This window comes from Perca fluviatilis, chromosome 10 (assembly GCF_010015445.1).
Source record: "Perca fluviatilis chromosome 10, GENO_Pfluv_1.0, whole genome shotgun sequence".
Taxonomy (NCBI): domain Eukaryota; kingdom Metazoa; phylum Chordata; class Actinopteri; order Perciformes; family Percidae; genus Perca; species Perca fluviatilis.
Genome location: NC_053121.1, coordinates 34,152,893 through 34,174,049, shown reverse-complemented (window position 1 = coordinate 34,174,049; position 21,157 = coordinate 34,152,893). Strand labels below are relative to the sequence as shown.

The 21,157-nt window shown below is 41.0% G+C and overlaps 1 protein-coding gene across 1 annotated transcript in view; it reads right to left on the bottom strand.

The window, feature by feature from the left end:
* Window positions 1-20,439, bottom strand: part of fat2 (FAT atypical cadherin 2) — a 130,927-nt gene extending 110,488 nt beyond the window's left edge. Inside the window, exons 1-3 of the mRNA XM_039813545.1 lie at window positions 20,176-20,439; window positions 5,479-8,745; window positions 3,595-3,906 (exon numbers count right to left, since the gene is read on the bottom strand). Of these exons, the coding sequence (XP_039669479.1) occupies window positions 3,595-3,906; window positions 5,479-8,731 (3,565 nt within the window). The 5' untranslated portion in view covers window positions 8,732-8,745; window positions 20,176-20,439. The remainder of the gene's footprint in view (window positions 1-3,594; window positions 3,907-5,478; window positions 8,746-20,175) is intronic.
* Between the last annotated feature and the right edge of the window lie 718 nt (window positions 20,440-21,157).

The window sequence follows — 21,157 nt, the reverse complement described above, 5'->3', positions numbered from 1 at the left end:
CATTTGCAACGATGACCTGTCACATTCACACAGTTCCACATTCATACCTGGAAGCTGCCCGGTACAACCACTGTCTGATCTGCTGGCCACTGAGTAGCTCCACTGGAGCGGTTGGAGTTAAAAGGCCTTGCTCAAGGGCACCTTAGTAGTGGTAATAAGGAAAGGACTTTCACTTTCCCCACCCAGCTTTCATCCTGTCGGTCTGGGGATTGAATCGACAACCTCCCGGTCACAAGCTCGCTTCTTCAACCTTTAGGCCACCACTGCCCGAATCTCTGCAGGGTAAATCCAGAAAGCTAGCTAGACTATCTGTCCAAGCTGTGGAGGAAGGTCTGGCAATGCAAGCCTATACTTTTTTAGGCTTTCCACCAGATTTAAAAAAAGAGCTTACTGAAGTCCAACACTGATGTTAGGACTGGCATGTTCCAGTTCATCCCAAAGATGCTGGATGGGGTTGAGGTCAGAGCTCCGTGGAGACCAGCCACATTTGTCCACAACAAACTTGGAAAACCAGCTGGCTTTTTGCCCGGAGGTGTTGTCATGTTGAAACAGAAAAGGGACAAACACAAACTGTTGCCACAAAGTTGTCACGTTTGTCTAAAATATCATTTAATGCTGAAACCTTTAGATTTCCCTTTATTGGCTCCATGGGGTCCAAACCATGAAAATCAGCCCAAGACCAAAACCAAACAAAAACGTGTAAAGGTTTGTCCACAAATGGGTGTAAAGCCTGGCATGATGTCAGGCATTCTCCAGCCCACCTGCTATCTATTTGGCAAGGGCACTGTCACTGCATATGGGCCCAAGACGATTGCGATTGGTTCAAACTAAATACAAACAGAACAGAACGTTTTTTTTCCCCTATACCAGATTGTGAACTAGTGCAGCAAGAACATTCTCCACCGCTGATACAGCGCTGTGGAGATAGGTCTGGCTATGCGAGACTACTCCACATACCTTTGAACATGTAATGTCTTTCTGGATCTTTATTGAGGTTACAGTAGCAGTTCATGCAATCTGTGACAGTCTTGCTTTTAGTGTAGTTTTTCAATTTCAGTTTTTGACATTTTTATTGTTTACCCTTTTATATGAGTTATCAGTTCACTTATTTTTTTTTTATGTTAATGTGTTATGTCTTATCTTGTTCCACGCGTGTGCTATTGTTAAATTGATATGTATTCTTTATCCCTATTATTATTTTATGAGGACCCATGGGGGATCAAACATGAAAATAAAGAATAAAGTTTTGCAGCTTTTCTGTATGAATTTAGGTAATCTACATTTGTGTAGCCGACCCTTGACATTAAAGAAATCCTCAGTGTGAAAAGTGCATCCACAATGACATAATAAACCCTTTTCAAGCAAAGTTTTTTTTCATTCTGTGCTTGCATGGACAAGTACATGAATATTAAATACACCTGCTTTTACACAAAAAAAGACAGATTATCTGAATGTGACACTCTCCGGCTGTTTCAACACCTCCCGTCCTCCCTGCCGGTGTGTGACGTCTTTCCATCAAACACAACTCTGTCTGTAAATCCTTTGGTATACTGGCCTTTAGGGTGTGGACAAACACCAGAGCTACCTGGAGATTATATGAGGACAGGGCTTGTAGCGGCTTGTAGCGTCAGAGCTAATGCTGCGCTGATTCCCCTGAACATCAAAGTCTGTACCAGATGACTCAGTTGCAACTGTCAATGATAAACTTGCAGATACCTGAGAGGGGGGGGGGGGGTGTTATAGGCCTATTTTCCTTCTTGTCCAGAAATCTTTTTAAACCACAGATGAGTGAGTTTGTGAGTGACCTCCGAAGGAGTTTCTCATTATTAAGTTTAATTTTCAACGCTGCCCTCTGTGTCACGCCCAGGTTCTGCATGGCTTGCTCTGCTCAGACTTGCAAAAGTGCATTAGGACGTATCAACTATTTCCCAACCCCCCCTTAAGGGAAATAAACCCCTGTTAGGTTTTACAGCTGCAGTCATACTTCTGAATCAAAACGTAAATCTGGCACGTGGACATTGCAAAATATACAGATATGTCAAAACAATTTGTAAAAAAGGAGAAAGCCCAGAGGTCCTCCAGATATCTTATCTTCACAAGGGGAGTTTGAATCAAAATGTAAATCAATCACAATGGAGCGAGTTGCCTATATTTCTGTCCAAACTGATAATGAAATGAGAGGATGGCACTGTGCAGGCTGATCCAATTACATCCCATGTCCCAGAGTAACTGTATATCTGCCTGCCCGTAAAAACTTCAATTACATGTTTAGGGCCATGCTGAAATGTCACAAAGGAAGGGAAGGTGAAGCTGCTCAGACAGCAGGCAGATCTCGTGTTTTTTAAAGTGAGCAGTAAACCTTGTGCTCCGTGTTCGAACTATACCGTGGCCTTCGGGGAGCCCTTTTTTTCCGCTTGCAACTTACAATGACTTACAAAGATACATAACAGCTACAAGTGTATGCACTATACAGGATTTACCCTATTATACTTTATCAACAGGAATAGATAGGTCAAACAGCAAACAGCCACCCACAAATAGTCTATAAACAAAGCATCAGGCTGTCTTTGGTTAAAGTTACTCAGGCTACCGAAGAATACCATAATTCCTCCGTTCAATGAGCGCACTCCAAGCTTCCATCCTTAACAAACAGCCATGTATACGTGCTCTTCCAGTCTCTCCACTGCTGACTGTTCCAATTTAACGGGAGAGATGAGCAAGAGGGTTTAGGATGGTGACCTGCATCTGACAAGCTGTTACCACCATCATATTCAGCCAGAGAGGACATTATTTCTTCAGCTTCTTCTTGCGTTGTCACCCCGGCAGGAGGTGTGCTAACAGGGCTTGCAGCAGGTGAATCGGTCGTGCTATTAACGTCATCGCTACACAATTTCTTAGTAAAAACCTACATTAATTAAACTGTTTTCTTTTTGCAATGGCTATATGATGCTTACTGCAGAATGGATTTCAAGGACTTTGCGCGCCGATTAATGGCCTCCAACATTTATATTTTTCCTACGAATCTTTGAGTTAACATGTACTAAACATGAGTTGAATTTGCACCGCAGCGCCGCCCCGCCTTGATGCTCATGACAAGAATAGCATGTATAGTTATCTTTATTGAAGTGAATTAGGTTTAAATAGCGGTTATGCATGAATGAATGATATTTTTGCAATTTTACACATTAAAATCCACAATGATCACGTTACTCAAAACTGAAATTGCACGTCAAAGTGACACATTGTCAATATTTTTAGGGACCTCGCATAATTTCACAAATCTCGTTTTCAGGGGAGTCCATGTCTTATTAAGGGGAGCCGAGCTCCCCCTAGCTCCCCCATACTTCGCAACCTGCTTGTGCTGTAATGGCAACATACAAAATCGCAGTACATCTTTTAGTAAAATAGAAAGGAAATCTACCAATTCAATGAGAATTTAATTTGTTTCTACTGACATTTTGTCAACTGTTTTGTAAAAGGTTTTCCTCCAACACCACTGGAAACCAGTGAAATTATTACTGCCGAATGTTTTGCATGTTCAATGGAAACTTATTGTCTTATAGTAGACACTTCTGCTCATTCACTGTTATTTACCTGTTTTGGGATCCACATCGAAGTACGTCCGATGAGATTCCAGCATCTGGTAGGACAGCTTCCCCTCAGAGGAAGTGTCCACGTCTGTAGCCGACACCTGGACGACGGACTTGACTTTGTCCACGTTCTCCTGGACAGATGCGAAGTACACTGGCTGAGAAAGTTCTGGAGCGTTATCATTCACGTCTTGGACCTCCAGGAAGACGTGAGTCCAGGAAATCAGAGGCTCAGTCCCCAGATCAGTGACGTACACAGAAAGCCAGTAGTGAGGCCTCATCTCGCGGTCCAACAACTCTGTTGTACGAATCACACCTGAAAGGGTGGGGAATTATGATTAACTGGAGAGAAAACGCTGTCAACATCAGTATGTACTTGTTTCAACCTGCTACTCTGCTTCAGGAATTAATCACTTATCACTTTAAATTGTATTATATTAAATAACTGTAATCACCCCGAGAAAATATCAACCACAATGACTTTCATCTAGCTTAGATGATCTTAGCATTTACAAAAAAAAAGCCTGGATTTTTGCCCAAAGGTGCAGCAGCATGTCACATTTGTTGCCAAAACTAACTCAAATTCCTTTATTGCACAAGAAGCTCGATATCACAGGGTATTTATGGCATGCCGTGGTTGTAAATACAAAGGAAGTCGGCATTTCAGCACATAGTTTCCTTCAGAAGAAGTTTCAATTTGGACACCCTGAGGGAGAGCTAAAAAACAGTAACACAGAAAAAGATATTTCACGCATGGTTCCATTATGACAGAGAACTCCATTTGAACTGATTTTATCTGAGTTTTAAGTGCAGCAGCAGGCTAATGGTATGCAGAACGTTATGTTGAGAGATCACAAGGTATTCTCTAGGGTGATTCAAAAAAATAGACACACCGGTTAAATACCCCACACGAAAAATCATGTTAAGGAAATGTATTGCTGTAAGGATTTCTGTGTCAACGTGGTGTATGCATTTCACCGTGCTGGCTTACAAAATATTTACTGGGCAACATTTACATTGCATTTAAAATCATGTTAGTAATGCAATCGCTACCTGAATCTCACCTTTGACTATTTTAAACTATCATTCAAACATTGGGAAACATAAATGTACAGTATATTTAGACTGACAGGTCATTCTTGATCTGGGAAACAGCAATTGGAAAAACAATCTCATCACAAGGTCCAATAATAGCAATTTCTTGTGCTTTTGATCATAGCAAATGATCTTCATTAGCAGATAGAGTTTGCACAGCTGAGCATTTTTAAAGACTTCTCATTCATGTTTGAAAGCTCCAGAACAGATGCTAAAGGGTCTTATGGTAAGATTATTTTTGATAAGCGTTGTTTCCAAGGTCAAGTACAAATTTAAATCTCAACTATCAAGCACACATGGATGAGAAGTATTTACACTGCTAAAGAAAATGGAAATCTAACTTCATCTGCTGAGGAAAACTAGCAGCTCAAAAACAGTGACTAACAAACCTTGGTGTGAAATAGTTTTGCCAATAAAAAATATGATCTGTAATGAGCTGTTTAAATTCAGAAGTCACTCAATAATGTTTTAAGCAGCACTATTTCTTGGTTGGGACCGGTAACTTCCTTAAGAAAATATAAAAATATGAATGAAGTTAAAGCTGTTTGAATTTTTTTTTAAATGCAACAGAAATACAGCAACAAAACAAAATCAAAATCTTTTATTTCTACTTCTATTAGCTCTAACGGTCGGCCATGTCCACCAAAAAGGGAAACTACAAATGAGTCAAACTATGATAGTTCTATAATATAGTTTAGGAGCAGGCTATGCAGGTTTTACGTTTTTTAAAAAGAGAAAAAAAAAATATTTTCCTATCTTCCAATTATTACCACCAAAACCACAGTGTTTGTACCTGTTTCCTCATCAATGGTAAACATCCCAAGACCAGAGCCATCATGGATGTAGTAGCGGACAACTCCATCTCTTCCCAGGTCCTGGTCTGAAGCTGTAAGCGTGACCACTAATGTCCCCACTGCTGCATCCTCCATCACTCCGGCTTCATACACAAACTCAGAGAACACAGGCCTGTGAAGGTTCTCGTTGACATCCAGAACCTGAATCTCCACAAAGCAGGAGGAGGAGAGGGAGCGAGGGTGGCCGTGATCCACGGCCCGGACTGTGAGGTTGTAAATTTGCCGCCTCTCAAAGTCCAGCTCCCTCTCCAGGACCAAGGCCCCTGTGTTAGAGTCAAGGTTAAAGATCCCGCTCTCTGTATTCTTAAGGTTGTAGGTGATGAGGCCTCCACTGCCCAGATCCAAATCAACGCTCTCAATCCAGACGAGGAGAGTGCCCACAGGTACATCCTCCAGAACTTTTATTTTGTAAACTTTGGGTACAAACTTGGGTGGGTTGTCATTTATGTCTTGCAAAACCACCACAAGGTCAATCGTGGAGTACAACTCCGGGCCGAGTTTGGCTTGGTCTCTGGCTTCAATCCTGAGGTCATGTCTCGGTGAGGTTTCTCGATCCAAACCACTCGCCACCGTCACCTCGCCAGTCACTTCATCAATTCTGAACATGTCAGTAGACGTCAGCAGGGAGTACTGGACATTACCGCTTGTATCTGCGTCAAGGTCGATTGCGCGAGCTGTAAAAATAATGGAGTCCACCTCTGTGTTTTCCGGCACATGTACCACATATCTGGGCTGATCAAAAATGGGAGGATTGTCGTTGACGTCCATGACATTCACTGCAAGGAACTTCCACGCAGATGTTTGTGGTGTTCCCAAATCATAAACAGTGATGTTCAAAATGTAGAACTCTTTATTCTCTCTGTCTAATGGGCAAACTAACTGAAGGTCACCAGAGAAAATGTCAATGGAGAAACAGCCATCCTCATTCCCACCTGATATGGCAAACACCAGCTTACTATTAAAGCCAGTGTCTGTGTCCGTTGCTTTGAACTGAACAATTGTGGAATTCAGTGGATGGTCCTCAATCAGGTCGATTGAACTCGGGATGCTCAAGTCAAACTTGGGAGAATATCTGTTGGTGATGTGGATATCAGAGAACGTGTCTTCTTCTTGATTGGTTAAAATGGGTTTGATCGATTCTATCAGTTTATCGGTCAGCTGTTTGAAAACACCTGTTTCCTGGCAGTGTAGCGTTGGATCATCGCCTCTGTTAGTGACAGTTACCCTGACAAGTGACGCTTCAGAGAAATGTTTGCCATCTGTGACTACAACTCTCAAATTGAACGAACTTGCTCGCAGGGGAATTGGTTGCTTGAGGGTGATGGCTCCTGACACCGAGTCAATACCAAACACTTGTAGCTCATTTCCTGACTCGATGACATACCTCAGCTGCTGAAGCTCATCTACATCAATGGCTGACAGCTCAACGATTGTATCTCCCAAGGGAAAATCTAGAGGGATAGTGGTGTTGCAGCCCACCCTCTCAAACAGAGGGATGTTATCGTTGACATTGTTCAGCGTTATCGTCACGGGGCACTCAGTGACCTGACTGAAGGGGCCGCCACTGTCTGAGGCCCAAACTCTCAGGTGGTACCGCCGTTTCATCAGCTCGTAGTCAAAGTTTTCGGAGGTTGAAATGACACCTGTGAATGAGTCTATTATGAAAGGTAAGGGGCCTGCGTTTGCAATAGCGTACGTAATAAAGCCGTTTTTGCCTTCATCTTCGTCTGTGGCAGCTACTTTCAAAACACTGCTACCAACCGGTGTGTTTTCATCCAGCGTGGCCTCATAGGACGTGTGGGTGAACTGTGGGCTGTTGTCGTTTTCATCGGTTATCTCAATCACTATGTGAGTCTCAGCATCCCCATGATTGGCCACTACATCAAACTCATATCGCTCCTTTCTCTCATAGTCAAATCTCTCTGTTGTTATGATAATTCCTGTTCTTGGATTTATCTTGAATTTAGTGCTGTCTGGATTGCTTTTTATACTAAAGGTAACATTATAAGGTACTGAGGTGACCGAAACCTTAACTACATGAGTTTTAGGGGGTGAAAACTCACTCAGTGTGACAATGTAGGTGTCCTCTAAAAATGCCAATGGGCTGTAATGATAGGCCGGAACGTGGATTTGTGTAATTGGAGAGAGTAAACTCGGGAAGCTCCTGTCTTTAGCTTGAAGGGACAGATTCAGCCCAAAAGGAGTTTGAGACCAGATAATCCTCTTTGTAGAGATCACTTGGAAGTCACTGCCCTGCAGACCAAGGGGGATTATCTCAAAACTCTTATGGGGATCTCCTCCAACAATATTAAGGGATTCCACAGGCTTAACTCCTGCATCCACATGGACATTGATAGTTATTTTGCCGTCTGTAGATACCGTGAGTATGGGGGCAGGTGTGATAACAGGAGAACCCATGGACATCTTTTGAACGTTTACTGTAACCCTGGCAACATTACCAAATTTTTGAACACCGGATAACTTCTTCGTCCTGTCCTCAGCTAAAACCGTGAGATCATACCTCTCTGTGCGAGTGTGATTGAGCTTCTTTGCCAGGCTGACTGTGCCTGTGAAAGGGTCGACGACAAAAGGATGAGCTCTGCTGGTGAAAGAGTAATAAAACCGAGCGTTGCTGCCAATGTCGGCGTCTGTAGCACTAACCCTCACCACGCTAGACTTAAGTGGGGTGTCCTCCCTGATAGCCTCGCTGTACGAGGCAGGATAGAAAAGAGGCTTTAGGTCGTTGGTGTCAAGCACCTGGACAAACACCTTCGTCTTCGCCTCAAAGTCAGAAGTATTTTCGGTTGCAGCCACAGTGAGAGTATAAGTGTCTCTGACCTCCCTGTTGAGGACTGCTGAATTACTGCTGCGTGTTTTGATCCTGAGGAAGCAGAAATCTCCAACTTGAACTGCCTCCGCTTGAAAAAGGCCGTCGTCATCACCTGAGACGACATTATATTGGATTTTCCAGTGCAGCTCTGTCACTTCAATGCCCATCTTCCCTGGCGTCTCAACAAACGTCCGCGGGGCAGAATTCTCATAGATGGTGGCGTTGTAGAGATGATGGGTGAACCTTAGTGGCAAGTTTTCTTTTCCTTTTCCCATACTCTCCTGACATCTCACCACATGCAGGAGGACCAATGCCAAAGTAAGTACAATTGTTCCCAAAGCTGCCATCTTTGGTACCTCCATAAAGATCCTAAGACCTGTGAAAAGAAAAGAGAGAGAGACAAATAAGAGACAAATAAATGTCATCAATGAATACTATAAATCGGAATACGGGGAGTCTTTGCAGATAAAAACTAGTTTTCTTTGAGTAAATAGTCTTGTTTCCCTGCTCTCCAAATATCGGCATCTGCCATTGAAACACCCATATCGGTCGACCACTATACTTTAGCCTATGTGTAATCCACACATAACCCTTGTACCTACCCTATTTTGTAAATAGACTAAATAATTTCCCCTAAGCTCCAAAAATAATACAAAATGGACATAGAACACACAATGACACAAAAGCAGAGGGGAGGCCCATGGCAAAGTATCTGACTCCTGTCTCAACTTGCCTCAACTGAAAATTAGAAGGCAAAGTAAAACAACACATTGTTTTAGGACTAGAAAGTTGCCTTTGAGCCCTTTCAGACAGGTGACAGCCAAAACCTCCCCCATAATTATTCCTTTGGTGGCTAAATACTAGCAGAAAGTACCCATCAAAATTATTACTTCTAAGCCTTCGTCATCACAGAGGTATGAGGAGGGATTTGTAGTTTGATCACTCGGTATCATGCAGATGACAGTGGGTGGTTCAGTCCTGATCCGAGTGTAAACTAAGCATGTGTACTGTAGGTCTGAGCTTGTGATTAATATATGTGCATTATATGTCCCTGAATGCACAAGCCACAAAATTGCTGCTTTTATAATCAAAAGGATCAAGAACCCACACTGTTGGAAGTTCAATATCTATTTTACGAGGGCCATTTAGCCAGAAAAATTTATGAACACTTAGACTAATTTAGATCACTAACTGTAATAAAGTTGAAGGGTCTCAGATGAAAACCACAGCCTTGACTATTTAAAACATTTACATTGCCCATAAAACATTTATTGACTACTGTGTTTAATTAGATGTTCTTCAAACCTTTTTCAAACAGGCTTTTCCACATGCAAACAACAAGTTTTGAATGGATGAACTCTGGGTGAACCTGGATGATTTGAAAGTAATACATGCTAAACTCACACATTAGATTCAATCTACTTGGATTTTTCTGTGTACTATCACTACCTTTTTCAATAAAAGCTAAATTGGGGTGGTGAGGGCGCAGTGGATATGACACAAGCCTTTGGTGTGGGAGATCCAAGTTCGATTCCCACTGCGATACATCAACCAATGTGTCTCTGAGCAAGACACTTAATCCATAGTTGCTCCAGAGGTGGGCAGCCTCTGATATATAGCAATTGTAAGTTGCTTTGGATAAAAATGTCAGATACATGACATGTAATGTAAATAGCACTTACATATGATATATTTTCTAGGTAAGTATCACTTTCAGTTTCCTTCGGAGCAGATTCAACAGGGAGACATTCTTGTCATATTACTTTTTACCCTAATCTATACAGTATCTTAATCTGTGTTATTCATACTTCAGTGTTGTAGCAACGGTGGCATAACTGATGTTATCATAATCCCTGGAATCATTACTTTGATTTGAACTACGGATGTAGCATTTCCTGTTTTTGCTAACTGGTTAGCTGTGTGTGCAGGTAGACTTTGTTGACCCTTCGACTGATGGTGAAAAGAACAAGAAGGGGAGTAATAATGAGTAATGTGGGAATAGTAGTGCAAATGCAAAACTGCCCTTTCACACCTTGCAAACTTTAGTAATTAGAAAAATGTACATGTAGCACTAACACGTGAAAAATAAAGTGACAAAATTAGCCCAAGATATGATTGGTCAACTTGACATGGTCATTTGGAATTTGTCTCTAATTGTAAACTAAAGCTCGCCACTTTGTAATTTTAAAGCTGGACCATCAATCACAGAGCTGAAAGCATTAACATCTTCTTCCCTGCAACTGCAGAGACAGCAAAATTCTGATAGGTCGATAGTTTATTTAACCCTCTCACAACTTATATGGGTTTATGAAAACAGCTCTCCCGGGTATACGATGTACTGATCGTCTTCAGGTAGACTGGCGCTGGGGTTTCCAGTGGAGGGTAACAGGTATGTGGGGATTTATCTCCAGTCAGGGCACTTGCTGACAGATAATCAGATTACGACAGTCAGGGTCACTATTTGGGTTTCAGAAAAGATTTCAGGCATTTTGTAATGCACTGCATTTATCTGCTGTTCTGCCCATTTTTTTTTTTTTACATCTGTGACGCCAGATTAAAATAGGTTTTAGCATAATTTAGTCTAGGGACTGGGTCCTATTTTAAACCAGGGACACCTCACATGTGGCTTGAGGGTTTTTCGAAAAAAATCATGAGATACCTCATAGATTGCAGGTATCACCGCTTGGCTGCATAAAAAAATGGGACTATTCATTTAGCATGACAGTCCATCTGGTTCCTAGATTACTATACGTGCAAATATATCCTATTTCACATGTATCTCAGTCTTAAAGATATGGATTTAAAGGATTAGCATAATGATGTGTAAAGTAATCCTTACAGTAATAATAATAGGTCTGAGGCGGATTTTGTCTATGACAAACACTTTAATATGCTTATCCCTGTGGACAGAACAAATCTATCTAAATCTAAATATCTCAATCAGCGATTTAGATGTGCAGGTTCTTAAAAGGGTCAATTTACCCAAATGCAACAACAAAAAAACTCCCTTTCTCTTACATATTATGAACAAAAGACGACTATTTGCATAGCTGGGTCATCACCAGGTATAAGGGGGGAAATCTTTCTGTGGTTTGGGTGAAATGACAATTGACAGTTGCGATGAATTTAATAGTTGGTAATTAATCAATCGTTGCAGCTCTAGTTACAAATAGGTTTAAATCAAGGCCATCAGTTTTAAATATTTCAACTTTGTTTCTGAGAAATCCCTTTAAAAAAAAACTGCACCACCCACATAGTTGACCACAAGTATTTGTAAAGTGCTTCTCTGGAGCCGGCAAACTTTAAAATTAAACGTTCATGTTTGAGTTCAAACATCCAGTTCTGCAGGGCAGAAACCTCAGTCCATTACTGCTGCTACAGAGGTCAGCTCACACATGCAGTTTCACACCATCTCAAACAAACCCACGCCTCCCTGCCGGTGTTTCAGGTAGCAACCTGCAGCCACATGTTGAGCTCCAGCTTCCTAGATCGCATGTCACCATCACCCCCATGGCACTCAGAACAGACCGAGAACAGTATATGCAGCTTTTTATCATTCATCATCTCCTCCACCTCGTGTGTCTGTGTGAACCTGACTGAGCTGTCATTCTCTGCTGGAAGCTCAACAGTGTTGGAATCTGCTGCAGAACCCCCACACACCCTGTTTAATACAAGTTGTCCTCTTTCATCTTTTCCAGCTTTCTGCCGCAGGCTGAGGCCACATGTTCATTGCTGGTTATTACTTCTCCGTGGAGAGTTTCCAGTAGAGCGGACTGACATATCAGCAGGCCGATGTTATCAACCTAGTCTTGCATTACCAAACCTATCTCCACAACGCTACGGAGGAAGGTGTAGCTAGTCCACACAACATTCATAGATAGGAGAAAAACATGCTCTGGTTTATTGGCATTTCTTTAAACCAATCTCAATGGTCTTGGGAGGCGGCATTTTAGTAGAACATGTGCATGTAGAGAGGCGAGTTCTAGAATTAAAATGGCTGTCGAGTGTGTGATGAGAATTTTATTCCAAAAAAAATGAAAATGAGGGGGAATCCGGCGGAACATTCGGCGGCACTAGAACAATCCTGTAAATTAAACGCTGTCGATATAGACCATTATCAACCTAATAAAGGTTTATCACAGCATATGGTGCTATGTTTTTTGTCTTTAAAACTTGTTTTTCTTAATTGAAGTTCAAAGTACTTTCTCTTTCATTTACAATATTATTTATGATGACTTTTAGTTCACCTAATATTTACTGTTCACCCAAAAATTACAAATACATATTTTGACCTATTGTGCTATTTATCAACCTAAATTGTTTTGGTGTGAGTTGCCCAGTGTTGGAGATATTGGCTGTAGAGATGTTTGCCTTCTCTCCAATATAATGGAACTAGACGGCACTTGGCCTGTGATATTAAAAGCATCAAAGTCAAGATTATCCACAGACGTGGTTGTGATCATTTTCATGTAGGAACTATTTTCTTGATACTAATCTACACCTGACAACCATATCATTGCGCAGAAGAAAAAGGCCCATACAAGGAAAGGCCATCGGCTGAGCTGTAACGTTAGCTAGCTTTTGGAGATTTGTTTATAGCTAACCGACACTGCTAGCTTACATGAGCTAGCTGAACCAGCCCAACTCCCTACGGACTGTACTACTGCCACCCTAAACAGCACTACAGGTATGAGGAAAAATATGATTTTGGGGTGAACTTTCCCTTTAAGGTGGGTTCATATTTGACATGCCATAGGTACTTACAGTATATGGTTTTGATTTACAGTTCAGTGTCAGATTTTACCCACTGATAGCACAGCAGAAGGTTTGATAGCTGTGTTTTCACGAAAACAAATGAAAAGACCACTGTGGCTATTTTTCTTCTCAACCTTCATTAACTGAGACCAGTCTTGCTTTGCCAGACCCTCCTCCAAAGCTCGCTGGAGGAGAGTCTGGCTACTCCAGCAATCTGGGATAGGAGGACAACATGTTCTGGCTTATTGGCATTTCTTTAAACCAATCTCAATCGTCTTGGGCGGCGCTAAGCACCGGAGAAAAGCCGCGGTGCCGTGGCAAAATAGGCTCGGAAGGAACTTGTTTTGGTGGAACGTGTGTACGTTTAAAAGTAGTTTTAGTCGTGCAACAGAAAACTCAGATTGGACAGATAGTCTAGCTAGCTGTCTGGATTTACCCTGCAGAGATCTGAGGAGCAGTTAACCATAGTCCTCAGAAATCCACCAGAGTTTAAAATGCCAACACAAAAGAAGCCCAAGGCAACGGCTATCCGACCTAAATGAGTGAAATCCGGCAGATTTTCCGATGGTAACAGAGCAATCCCGCAAATGGAATGTTAAGGATATATACTAACTGAGACAGACCAGATTTTACCCACTGATAGCACAGCAGAATGTTTGATAGCTGTGTGTCACGCTAACGAAACAAAACGAAACTACCACTGAAGATTTTTTTTCTTCTCAACTTTCATCAACTGAGAATAACAGGCATGTTTGTTGGGAGGTCGCTCCCTCTTAAAGGAATATTTATAATATTTATTTATATATATAAGTGTATAAACCTGAATGAATACTTGAGATTGTATCAATGCAAATATTAACATTAGTCGGTTCATTGCCAGAAAACTACAAGGTTTGATTTGGTTTAATCTACCAATTAAAACTAATTTAATATAGATAGATAGTAGATTTATAGTATTAGTAGTAATGTCAAATCAGGGAAATAATGTTGCCACTCCTGTTTTTTTCCATCTTGGCTTTATCTTTGTACAACTTACTTTTAACCATGGAGCACTTAAGTCCATGTAAAGGTAGTCATCCAATTCCTGTGTAATGACAACACAGACAAGTTGATTCAAGGATCTTTATAGCTGCCAATCAGGCTTTGTAAAGTCCGGGGCGTTTTATAATGGGAGGGCAGGGAGTATGGTTTGATCCGAGAGAGCCAACAGCACACAACAGGCCCTGCCTGGCCCAGTGGTATACAGGTAATTATCTCCATATGTTTGTACAAAGGTTATTCACCAGAAGATTGTGGTAAAATATTAAGAAAGTGGGCTTACAAGGGAATTAAAGGATTTCAGGGTTTTCTTTTTTTTTCACCAAAAACTATAAGCCATTATTCCTCCTCCTGTTCCTTATCTGACTGCATTCATCCCATCAACTTGTTTCCTGGTTTTTGTGAAGAAGTGATTACCCCCCCACCCCTCCTGCCACACCTCCCCCCACACCCCACACCCCATTCTCAAGAAAGGAAAGAAAAGAGAGCTGCTGAAATATGATACCCAAGTAATGAAATCAGGGAGCTGGTTTGGATGTGGGCGTTTTCAAAGGAATCACTAAAAACCAGACAGGCCAACGTAGCTTTCCGTAAAAACGACTATTTCCAAGGTCAAGAATTAACTTTCAAGCTTTTAAGCATATTTACAGGATGTTAACTAATCTGTAACATTTTCTTTCATTTGTATAAACAGCTAATAAAAAATTAAACATAATTACAGCTATTCTATCCTGTATCATGTTTATCAGGCATTAATACAAATACATTAAAAAAAGTTATTTTATCTGTGTTGTAAACAATTTATGAAGTGTTTAAATCATGATTGTAAATGCTAAATAGAGGGGTTTAAGGTAAAGTGGTGCAGGTTTATCCTGGTTTGACTGTCCTGGCCCAGTCATGATGATACAAGAACTTTTTCCTCCATGTGTAACTAAATTTACATTCAGACTACTTCTCATTTGCATAATTTTTTAGTTCAATTTCCTCCCTATTAATAAAACAACGTCCATAGTCTGTGCCTTGGTCCAATCTAAGACAGTAATGAGTCTGTGCTGCAGCATTAAGCCATGATGGATGGATACACTTCACTAGATGTCAGTCTATTAAGGCCTCACTCTTGTATTATGGTGGGGAAAAAAACAAAAAACTGTTGACTGCAACGCACAAGTGATGTTTCGCTTCTCCTTTAAGATTGACAGAGTCATATAACCCGAAAATGTCAAATTTGACAATGAGGTGCTACAGCAAGGTGTTAGAAGCTGTTCCCATTCAAATAAAAGGTTGTTTTCGAAGACACTTGATGAGACGTGCAGGTCTTTAGCATTTCAAGCCCTGGTAAAGTTCTCTGGGGTCTGGGAAAGTGTTTTGCAGAAGTGATGAGCAACAACAATCAAAGAACCTCGGCATATTATAGAAAACTGACAAACTAGCAGATACGGTTAAAGTTCTTGAATGTTAAGGAAAAAGGGAGGTATAACGCCTTTATTCTTTTAATCCATCTAAGCGATCAGAACTGTCATGATAGTGAAGAATCAATCATTAAAGACTGAAACTTTTGTCGGTTAAATACACTGCTGACTTACAACTTAAATCAATTTGATGCAACACAGTTTGTATGAACGGGCCTTAAGGTTTCTATGAACCTATCAAGGTGGGTAAAATCTGAGTTTAGGGGCTTCGTCCTCCACCTCATCCTTGAGAATAATGCATTATAATCCCTAGATAGCTGGAAGTTTTTGTGTAAATTGTCTGCAGTTATAAGAGCTGTCTGCGTGCGGCCTGTTAAACATCTTGCGCTATCCTCTGTCTGCACAATGCAGGGCGGAATAGGGGGACGTCGAGCAGATCTTTAATCTTGAGATAAAAGATTGCTTTTGCTGTATTCTGCATAAAAGCATTAGTTAAATTACTAAACTCAACTGTTTATTCCTTTAAAATGCCATCTGCAGAAACTCACACACGCCTTTGCAGGAGTATAATTTCAGGTCAGACCTCCAGGATTATGTAAGGGTGGGGTTATGATGTTAACCCCTGCCTGGAAGGGTTCACGGCCTCCTCTAACCTCTCTCACACCCACAGCATGAAGCCAGAACATGGAGGTCTTTAACTGGAGCTAAGTGGTTATATTGGGATGGGTCCGGAGGTACTTAACCCCATCAGGACTACAGCGTGCTGTGACGAAACTCAGAAACCCTGAGAACACAGTGAGAGTTATAAATAAATGCAATACAACAATTTGAACAAAATCTGGCAGAATAATTACACATAATCTAATGGTTGGGGTCCAAAAAAGACAGAAACGATATGTTTAGCTGCTTCATATTGCTTATTTTACTATTTCTATTAAATAAATACGTCGGACTGGGGGGTAAAAGGGGACTGAGTACCCAGGGCCCTCATGTGAGGAAGGCCCAAAAAGATGTTAGAATGAATAGCTGGGGATGCGGGGAGGGGCCATAGAAAATGCCTTTCTACAGGGCCCAGAATTTTGTGCTACGCCCCTGGCTGTCATAAACTATGCTATACAATAGCCATAACATGCTTAAGTATAGGGGCAATGTCTAAGGATGGACAATATAGGCTACATACAAATCCTCTATCATGATACATCATATACAATATTATGTACAGTTTATCATATTACAATATTTAGATTTTTTTTCTGGAAAATCATCAGGATACTCTCTATGTATAAAATAGCCACACAGGTATGTCTGTTTTTGCCTAATCCAGCCAATTAAATAACTCAGGTGCTGCATCATATTGTTGTAAAAGTCATATAAAAATACAATATTGCGGTTACCCAGCACCACTCAATGATTTGCAACATTTGTCACAACAGCTTCATGCAAGCAAAGATATTAAAAAGATGGATGCCTTGGTGTTAATGGTATGACAAAATCTCTGACTGTAGATAAATGTATATTGTATTACTCCTGCAAAAATAGGAGTCGGTATAACGGAACAAAGAGGCATTATATAAATGTATTATACTAACATGCTATTTTTTTTATTTTTTAAGCCCGAAATGGAGAGTTGTACAATAATAAATAGTTTTTTTCAAGTAGAATACACAAGTACAACACATAGTCATCAAGTCTGGCTCATCAAAGATTTTGAATGTCAGAGGTCACCAATGCTCAAAATATGAACTGATCTGTTCCAACTGAAGCTTTGTGTCTCAGTAAAGTGGCCCCTCCCCGCCCTAAAACTTTTACTGTCGCAGCATCTGTAAAAGTTGTGTTGGTGCACGACTGTGGGCACTCATAAAAATCCAGTGTGGCGTCATGGAACCGTTCTGGGGAATAGTTTTTGAAATGTGGGCAACACTATGAGAATTAAAATTGCATTATCTGTTTAAGCCCTTTACTGTACTGTACTGTACTGTACTGTACTGTACTGTAGTTGTGCTGTGTTTTTCTGGGCCTCTCCTCTCAGAGCTGCAGCCGGCAGATTTAGGTCATACAGGGTGGAAGGTTGAGTGACGGGGTCGGGGGTGTCCTTTAAAGTTAAACTGGCCCACACCCCCACACAAACACACTCAAAGGGTCACTCAGGCAACAAACAAAGCAAATGCCATAATTACAGGGAGGGTCAGAAATGCCTCAGCAGCATCCCCTCCCTAGATAGGTGTTAGGGCTGCACAATATATTGTTTTTGTTGTATTTTAGCAGAATACTGAAAGCAGCAAAACTGAGTATATCTGTTCATCGCAAGTAATATAGTAATATAGTAATCGTTATCGCGATAACGTTTTTCCTTATATCGTGCAGCCCTAACAGGTGTGTGTGTGTCTTGTGAGGGGGTGCATGTGTGCTTTCTTTCGATTGGGGTGCATTTAATTTAATTTCCCCCTCAAATAACACTTTTTAGATGATGTTCTATAGTTTTCAGTCTTTCCTTCGGATAATCTTACATACAAGTCACCTGTCAGGCACCTGTACAGTATGTGTGGCCAAGCAACTTCAACCATATGTGTCAGCCCGCTCGCTAAGGTCTACCATGTTGCATCCACGCACACCCGGCGTACCGTCAGCTGTTTGTTTGGACTTATTCAAAAATCATATTAAAACCTACCGTTTTAAACGAGCTTTTGACTAACCCGTCTGCACTTTTTTTTTTTTACATTGTAATTTAATTGTTTTGTGTTTTTTTTATTTATTTTTTTATGATGTATGATGTTGAATGTTTTATGAAAAGCACTTTGTGATTTTTATCTGAGGTAGGCGTTACGGTAGAGCTGGGCAATATATCGATATTATATCGATATCGTGATATGAGACTGGATATCGTCTTAGATTTTGGATATCGTAATATGGTATAAGTGGTGTCTTTTCCTGGTTTTAAAGGCTGCATTACAGTATAGTTATGTCATTTTCTGAACTTACCAGACTGTTGTAACTGTTCTATTATTTGCATTTACCCACTTAGTCATTATATCCACATTACTGATGATTATTTATCACAAATGTCATTGTATAAATATTTTGTGAAAGCATCATTGCGGTATCGATATTGAGGTATTTGGTCAAAAATATTGTGATATTTGATTTTCTCCATATCACCCAGCCCTACGTTACGGTACATGAATACTTTTACATTTTTGTTAATTTCCTAACTACCCTTAATGACCTTCTGCAGCTTACAGTCAGTCAGGCAGCATTTCAGGCAATAAAACAGTCAAGAGGCCAACAGCGTAATTGCAGGGTACTAGTGGGGGCAACATTCATCTGTGTTTTATGAAGGGCAGTTCCATCCATCCTACAAGTCTAGACTTTATCTGAACTGCTCCAAAGAGCCGTGGTCCCAGAGTTGTCATCAATGAGGCTCATCTTTTGACAAATTGCCCAATAGATCATTGCAAAAGCTCTCAGTCCAGACTGAATGGCTTGCATATGCTTGACTATAATATTTCAACGTTCCTGCAGAAAATGTACTCCTTACAAAGAAATTAAACGAATGAATGAATCCTACTTTAACAAGCTGTACTTATCATATATATGGCATTTCACCAGGGTCGTCAAAAACAATTATGTGCCTATATGTCTCAAAACACAATACAGCCTGAGGCAACTTTCAGGTCAAATAAGGTTGCAGAAAACATTTTTTATAGCTTTTTTTTTAAATTTATTTTATATAAAACATAAGCGAGTACTTTTCTTTTCACACTCATTACGAAACAACCACATGTGTGTCGCTTTCCATCATAGAAAGTTCCCTTTACAGAAATGTATTGGTCAGTCCTTTAACGTTATCTTGGCACTCATTGCCATGCAATCTGGCCTCAACGGGAAGTGACAGGATTCAATACACTTTAAACAGGAGGGAACACGTCCCGATCTGAAACTGATGAAGATTTTGGGTACATTGCTTCAAAAATATGATTGAGCAATTTCACGCCACACAGAGGAAACTGCTCCAGGAGAAAAAAACTAAGAGAAGGGAGGGTCGCTTTGACCAAAGTCAAGAGCTCAGCTACATGAATTGACATGCCTCCATTGCTGCTCTTTACCTCTCCTCCTCTCCCATACAAACGCTCCGAGCTGAAACCGTCAGAAATGCAATGTTTACCAACCCCTTTTGGAAACCACACACATACAGCCATACACTCACACACACACTTTTCTTTTCTCTGAAAGAACTCAAATTCCTTGATTGATTGGCTCTGTGGATTTTAAAAATCTCTCTTTGGCAACATTTGGTGCTCTAAACACATTCTATGGCATCAGGAGGAACATCATGTGCACATTTTAACTGCATGATTTTAACTAGAACATTAACATGATATAACAAGCGTAATGTGCAAAAACCTAAATATTTTCCAGCATTTCTCTAATTCATGTGTTGCAAAAAAAGTTTAGTTATTCTTCTGAGGCAATCTTACTCTGTCTATACACACGCCTGGGGTGTTTTTAGTAATAGTGATACTAAATAGAGGCTTTATACGCCACAATAAACAGAAGTGTGAGATAGAGTGAAGCAGCATGCACGGCGAACAACAAGGGAAACTTACCTTAGGTCAGGTTAGGCAACTCTTCCAGGAATATCCTCTTTTTTTTCTTCCCTCACACTTCAGGAACTTTAAAAATCCTTTGACAGGACGGCAGCAACCAGTGTACTCCCATAGCGGTTTGGTGGAGAGTCAATGAAAAAGAAACGGAGAAAAGCTACGGTAAGAAACACACATACAGAGCTGTAGGAGTGCGTTTCAACTGCTGAAACACTGCTGCTAACTTCAACTTCAGCGCCTTTCAGAGGCTCTGAACCAGAGAGCTGCTGGGACACCTCAACACTCCCTCAGGATTTACATCTCCACCCACTTCTCACACTGTCCCTCCTCTCTCTGTCACACATACACACACACACACACACACACACACACACACACACACACACACACACACACACACACCATTTGCCCAGATTGTGGGCTGTAAACCCCCTCCCTCTCTTGCCTGCGGGCACAGGCCTTGGGCCAAGACTGTGCTTCTAAGGTGTGTGCATCATTGTGTGTGTGTGTGTGTGTGTGTGTGTGTGTGCGCGCACGTGCTCACGCGTGTGCATGCATGTTAATATTGCACATCTCTCAGCATAGGCGTAGGTTTCGGGGGCAGGGCATATGTCCCCCGCAATATTTGGAAGAAGTAGATTTGTCCCCCCTCAAAAAATGCGAAAATGCCGTTCAGGTGGCTCAAACCGTATGGAAACGAAGAACTGTGTCTACTTTGCTACATCGGGGGGTAAAGAACAGAACAGGAAGTGAAAAATAAAGATAGACTTATGTGGATTTAAACTTTGCAGCTTCTGGCTTTGACAAGGTCTCGTTCTCCGACAGATTTTCTGTTGATACATGTTTTGAATATGCAAAAGGTTATGAACAATACAGGAGAAGAATAGTTTCCTTTACATAAATAAAGACATTTACACCATAAACTGATGCAGAAAAAGTCACCAGGAGGCAGGAAATAAAATGTTTGACGTTCAAAATTGTGTTT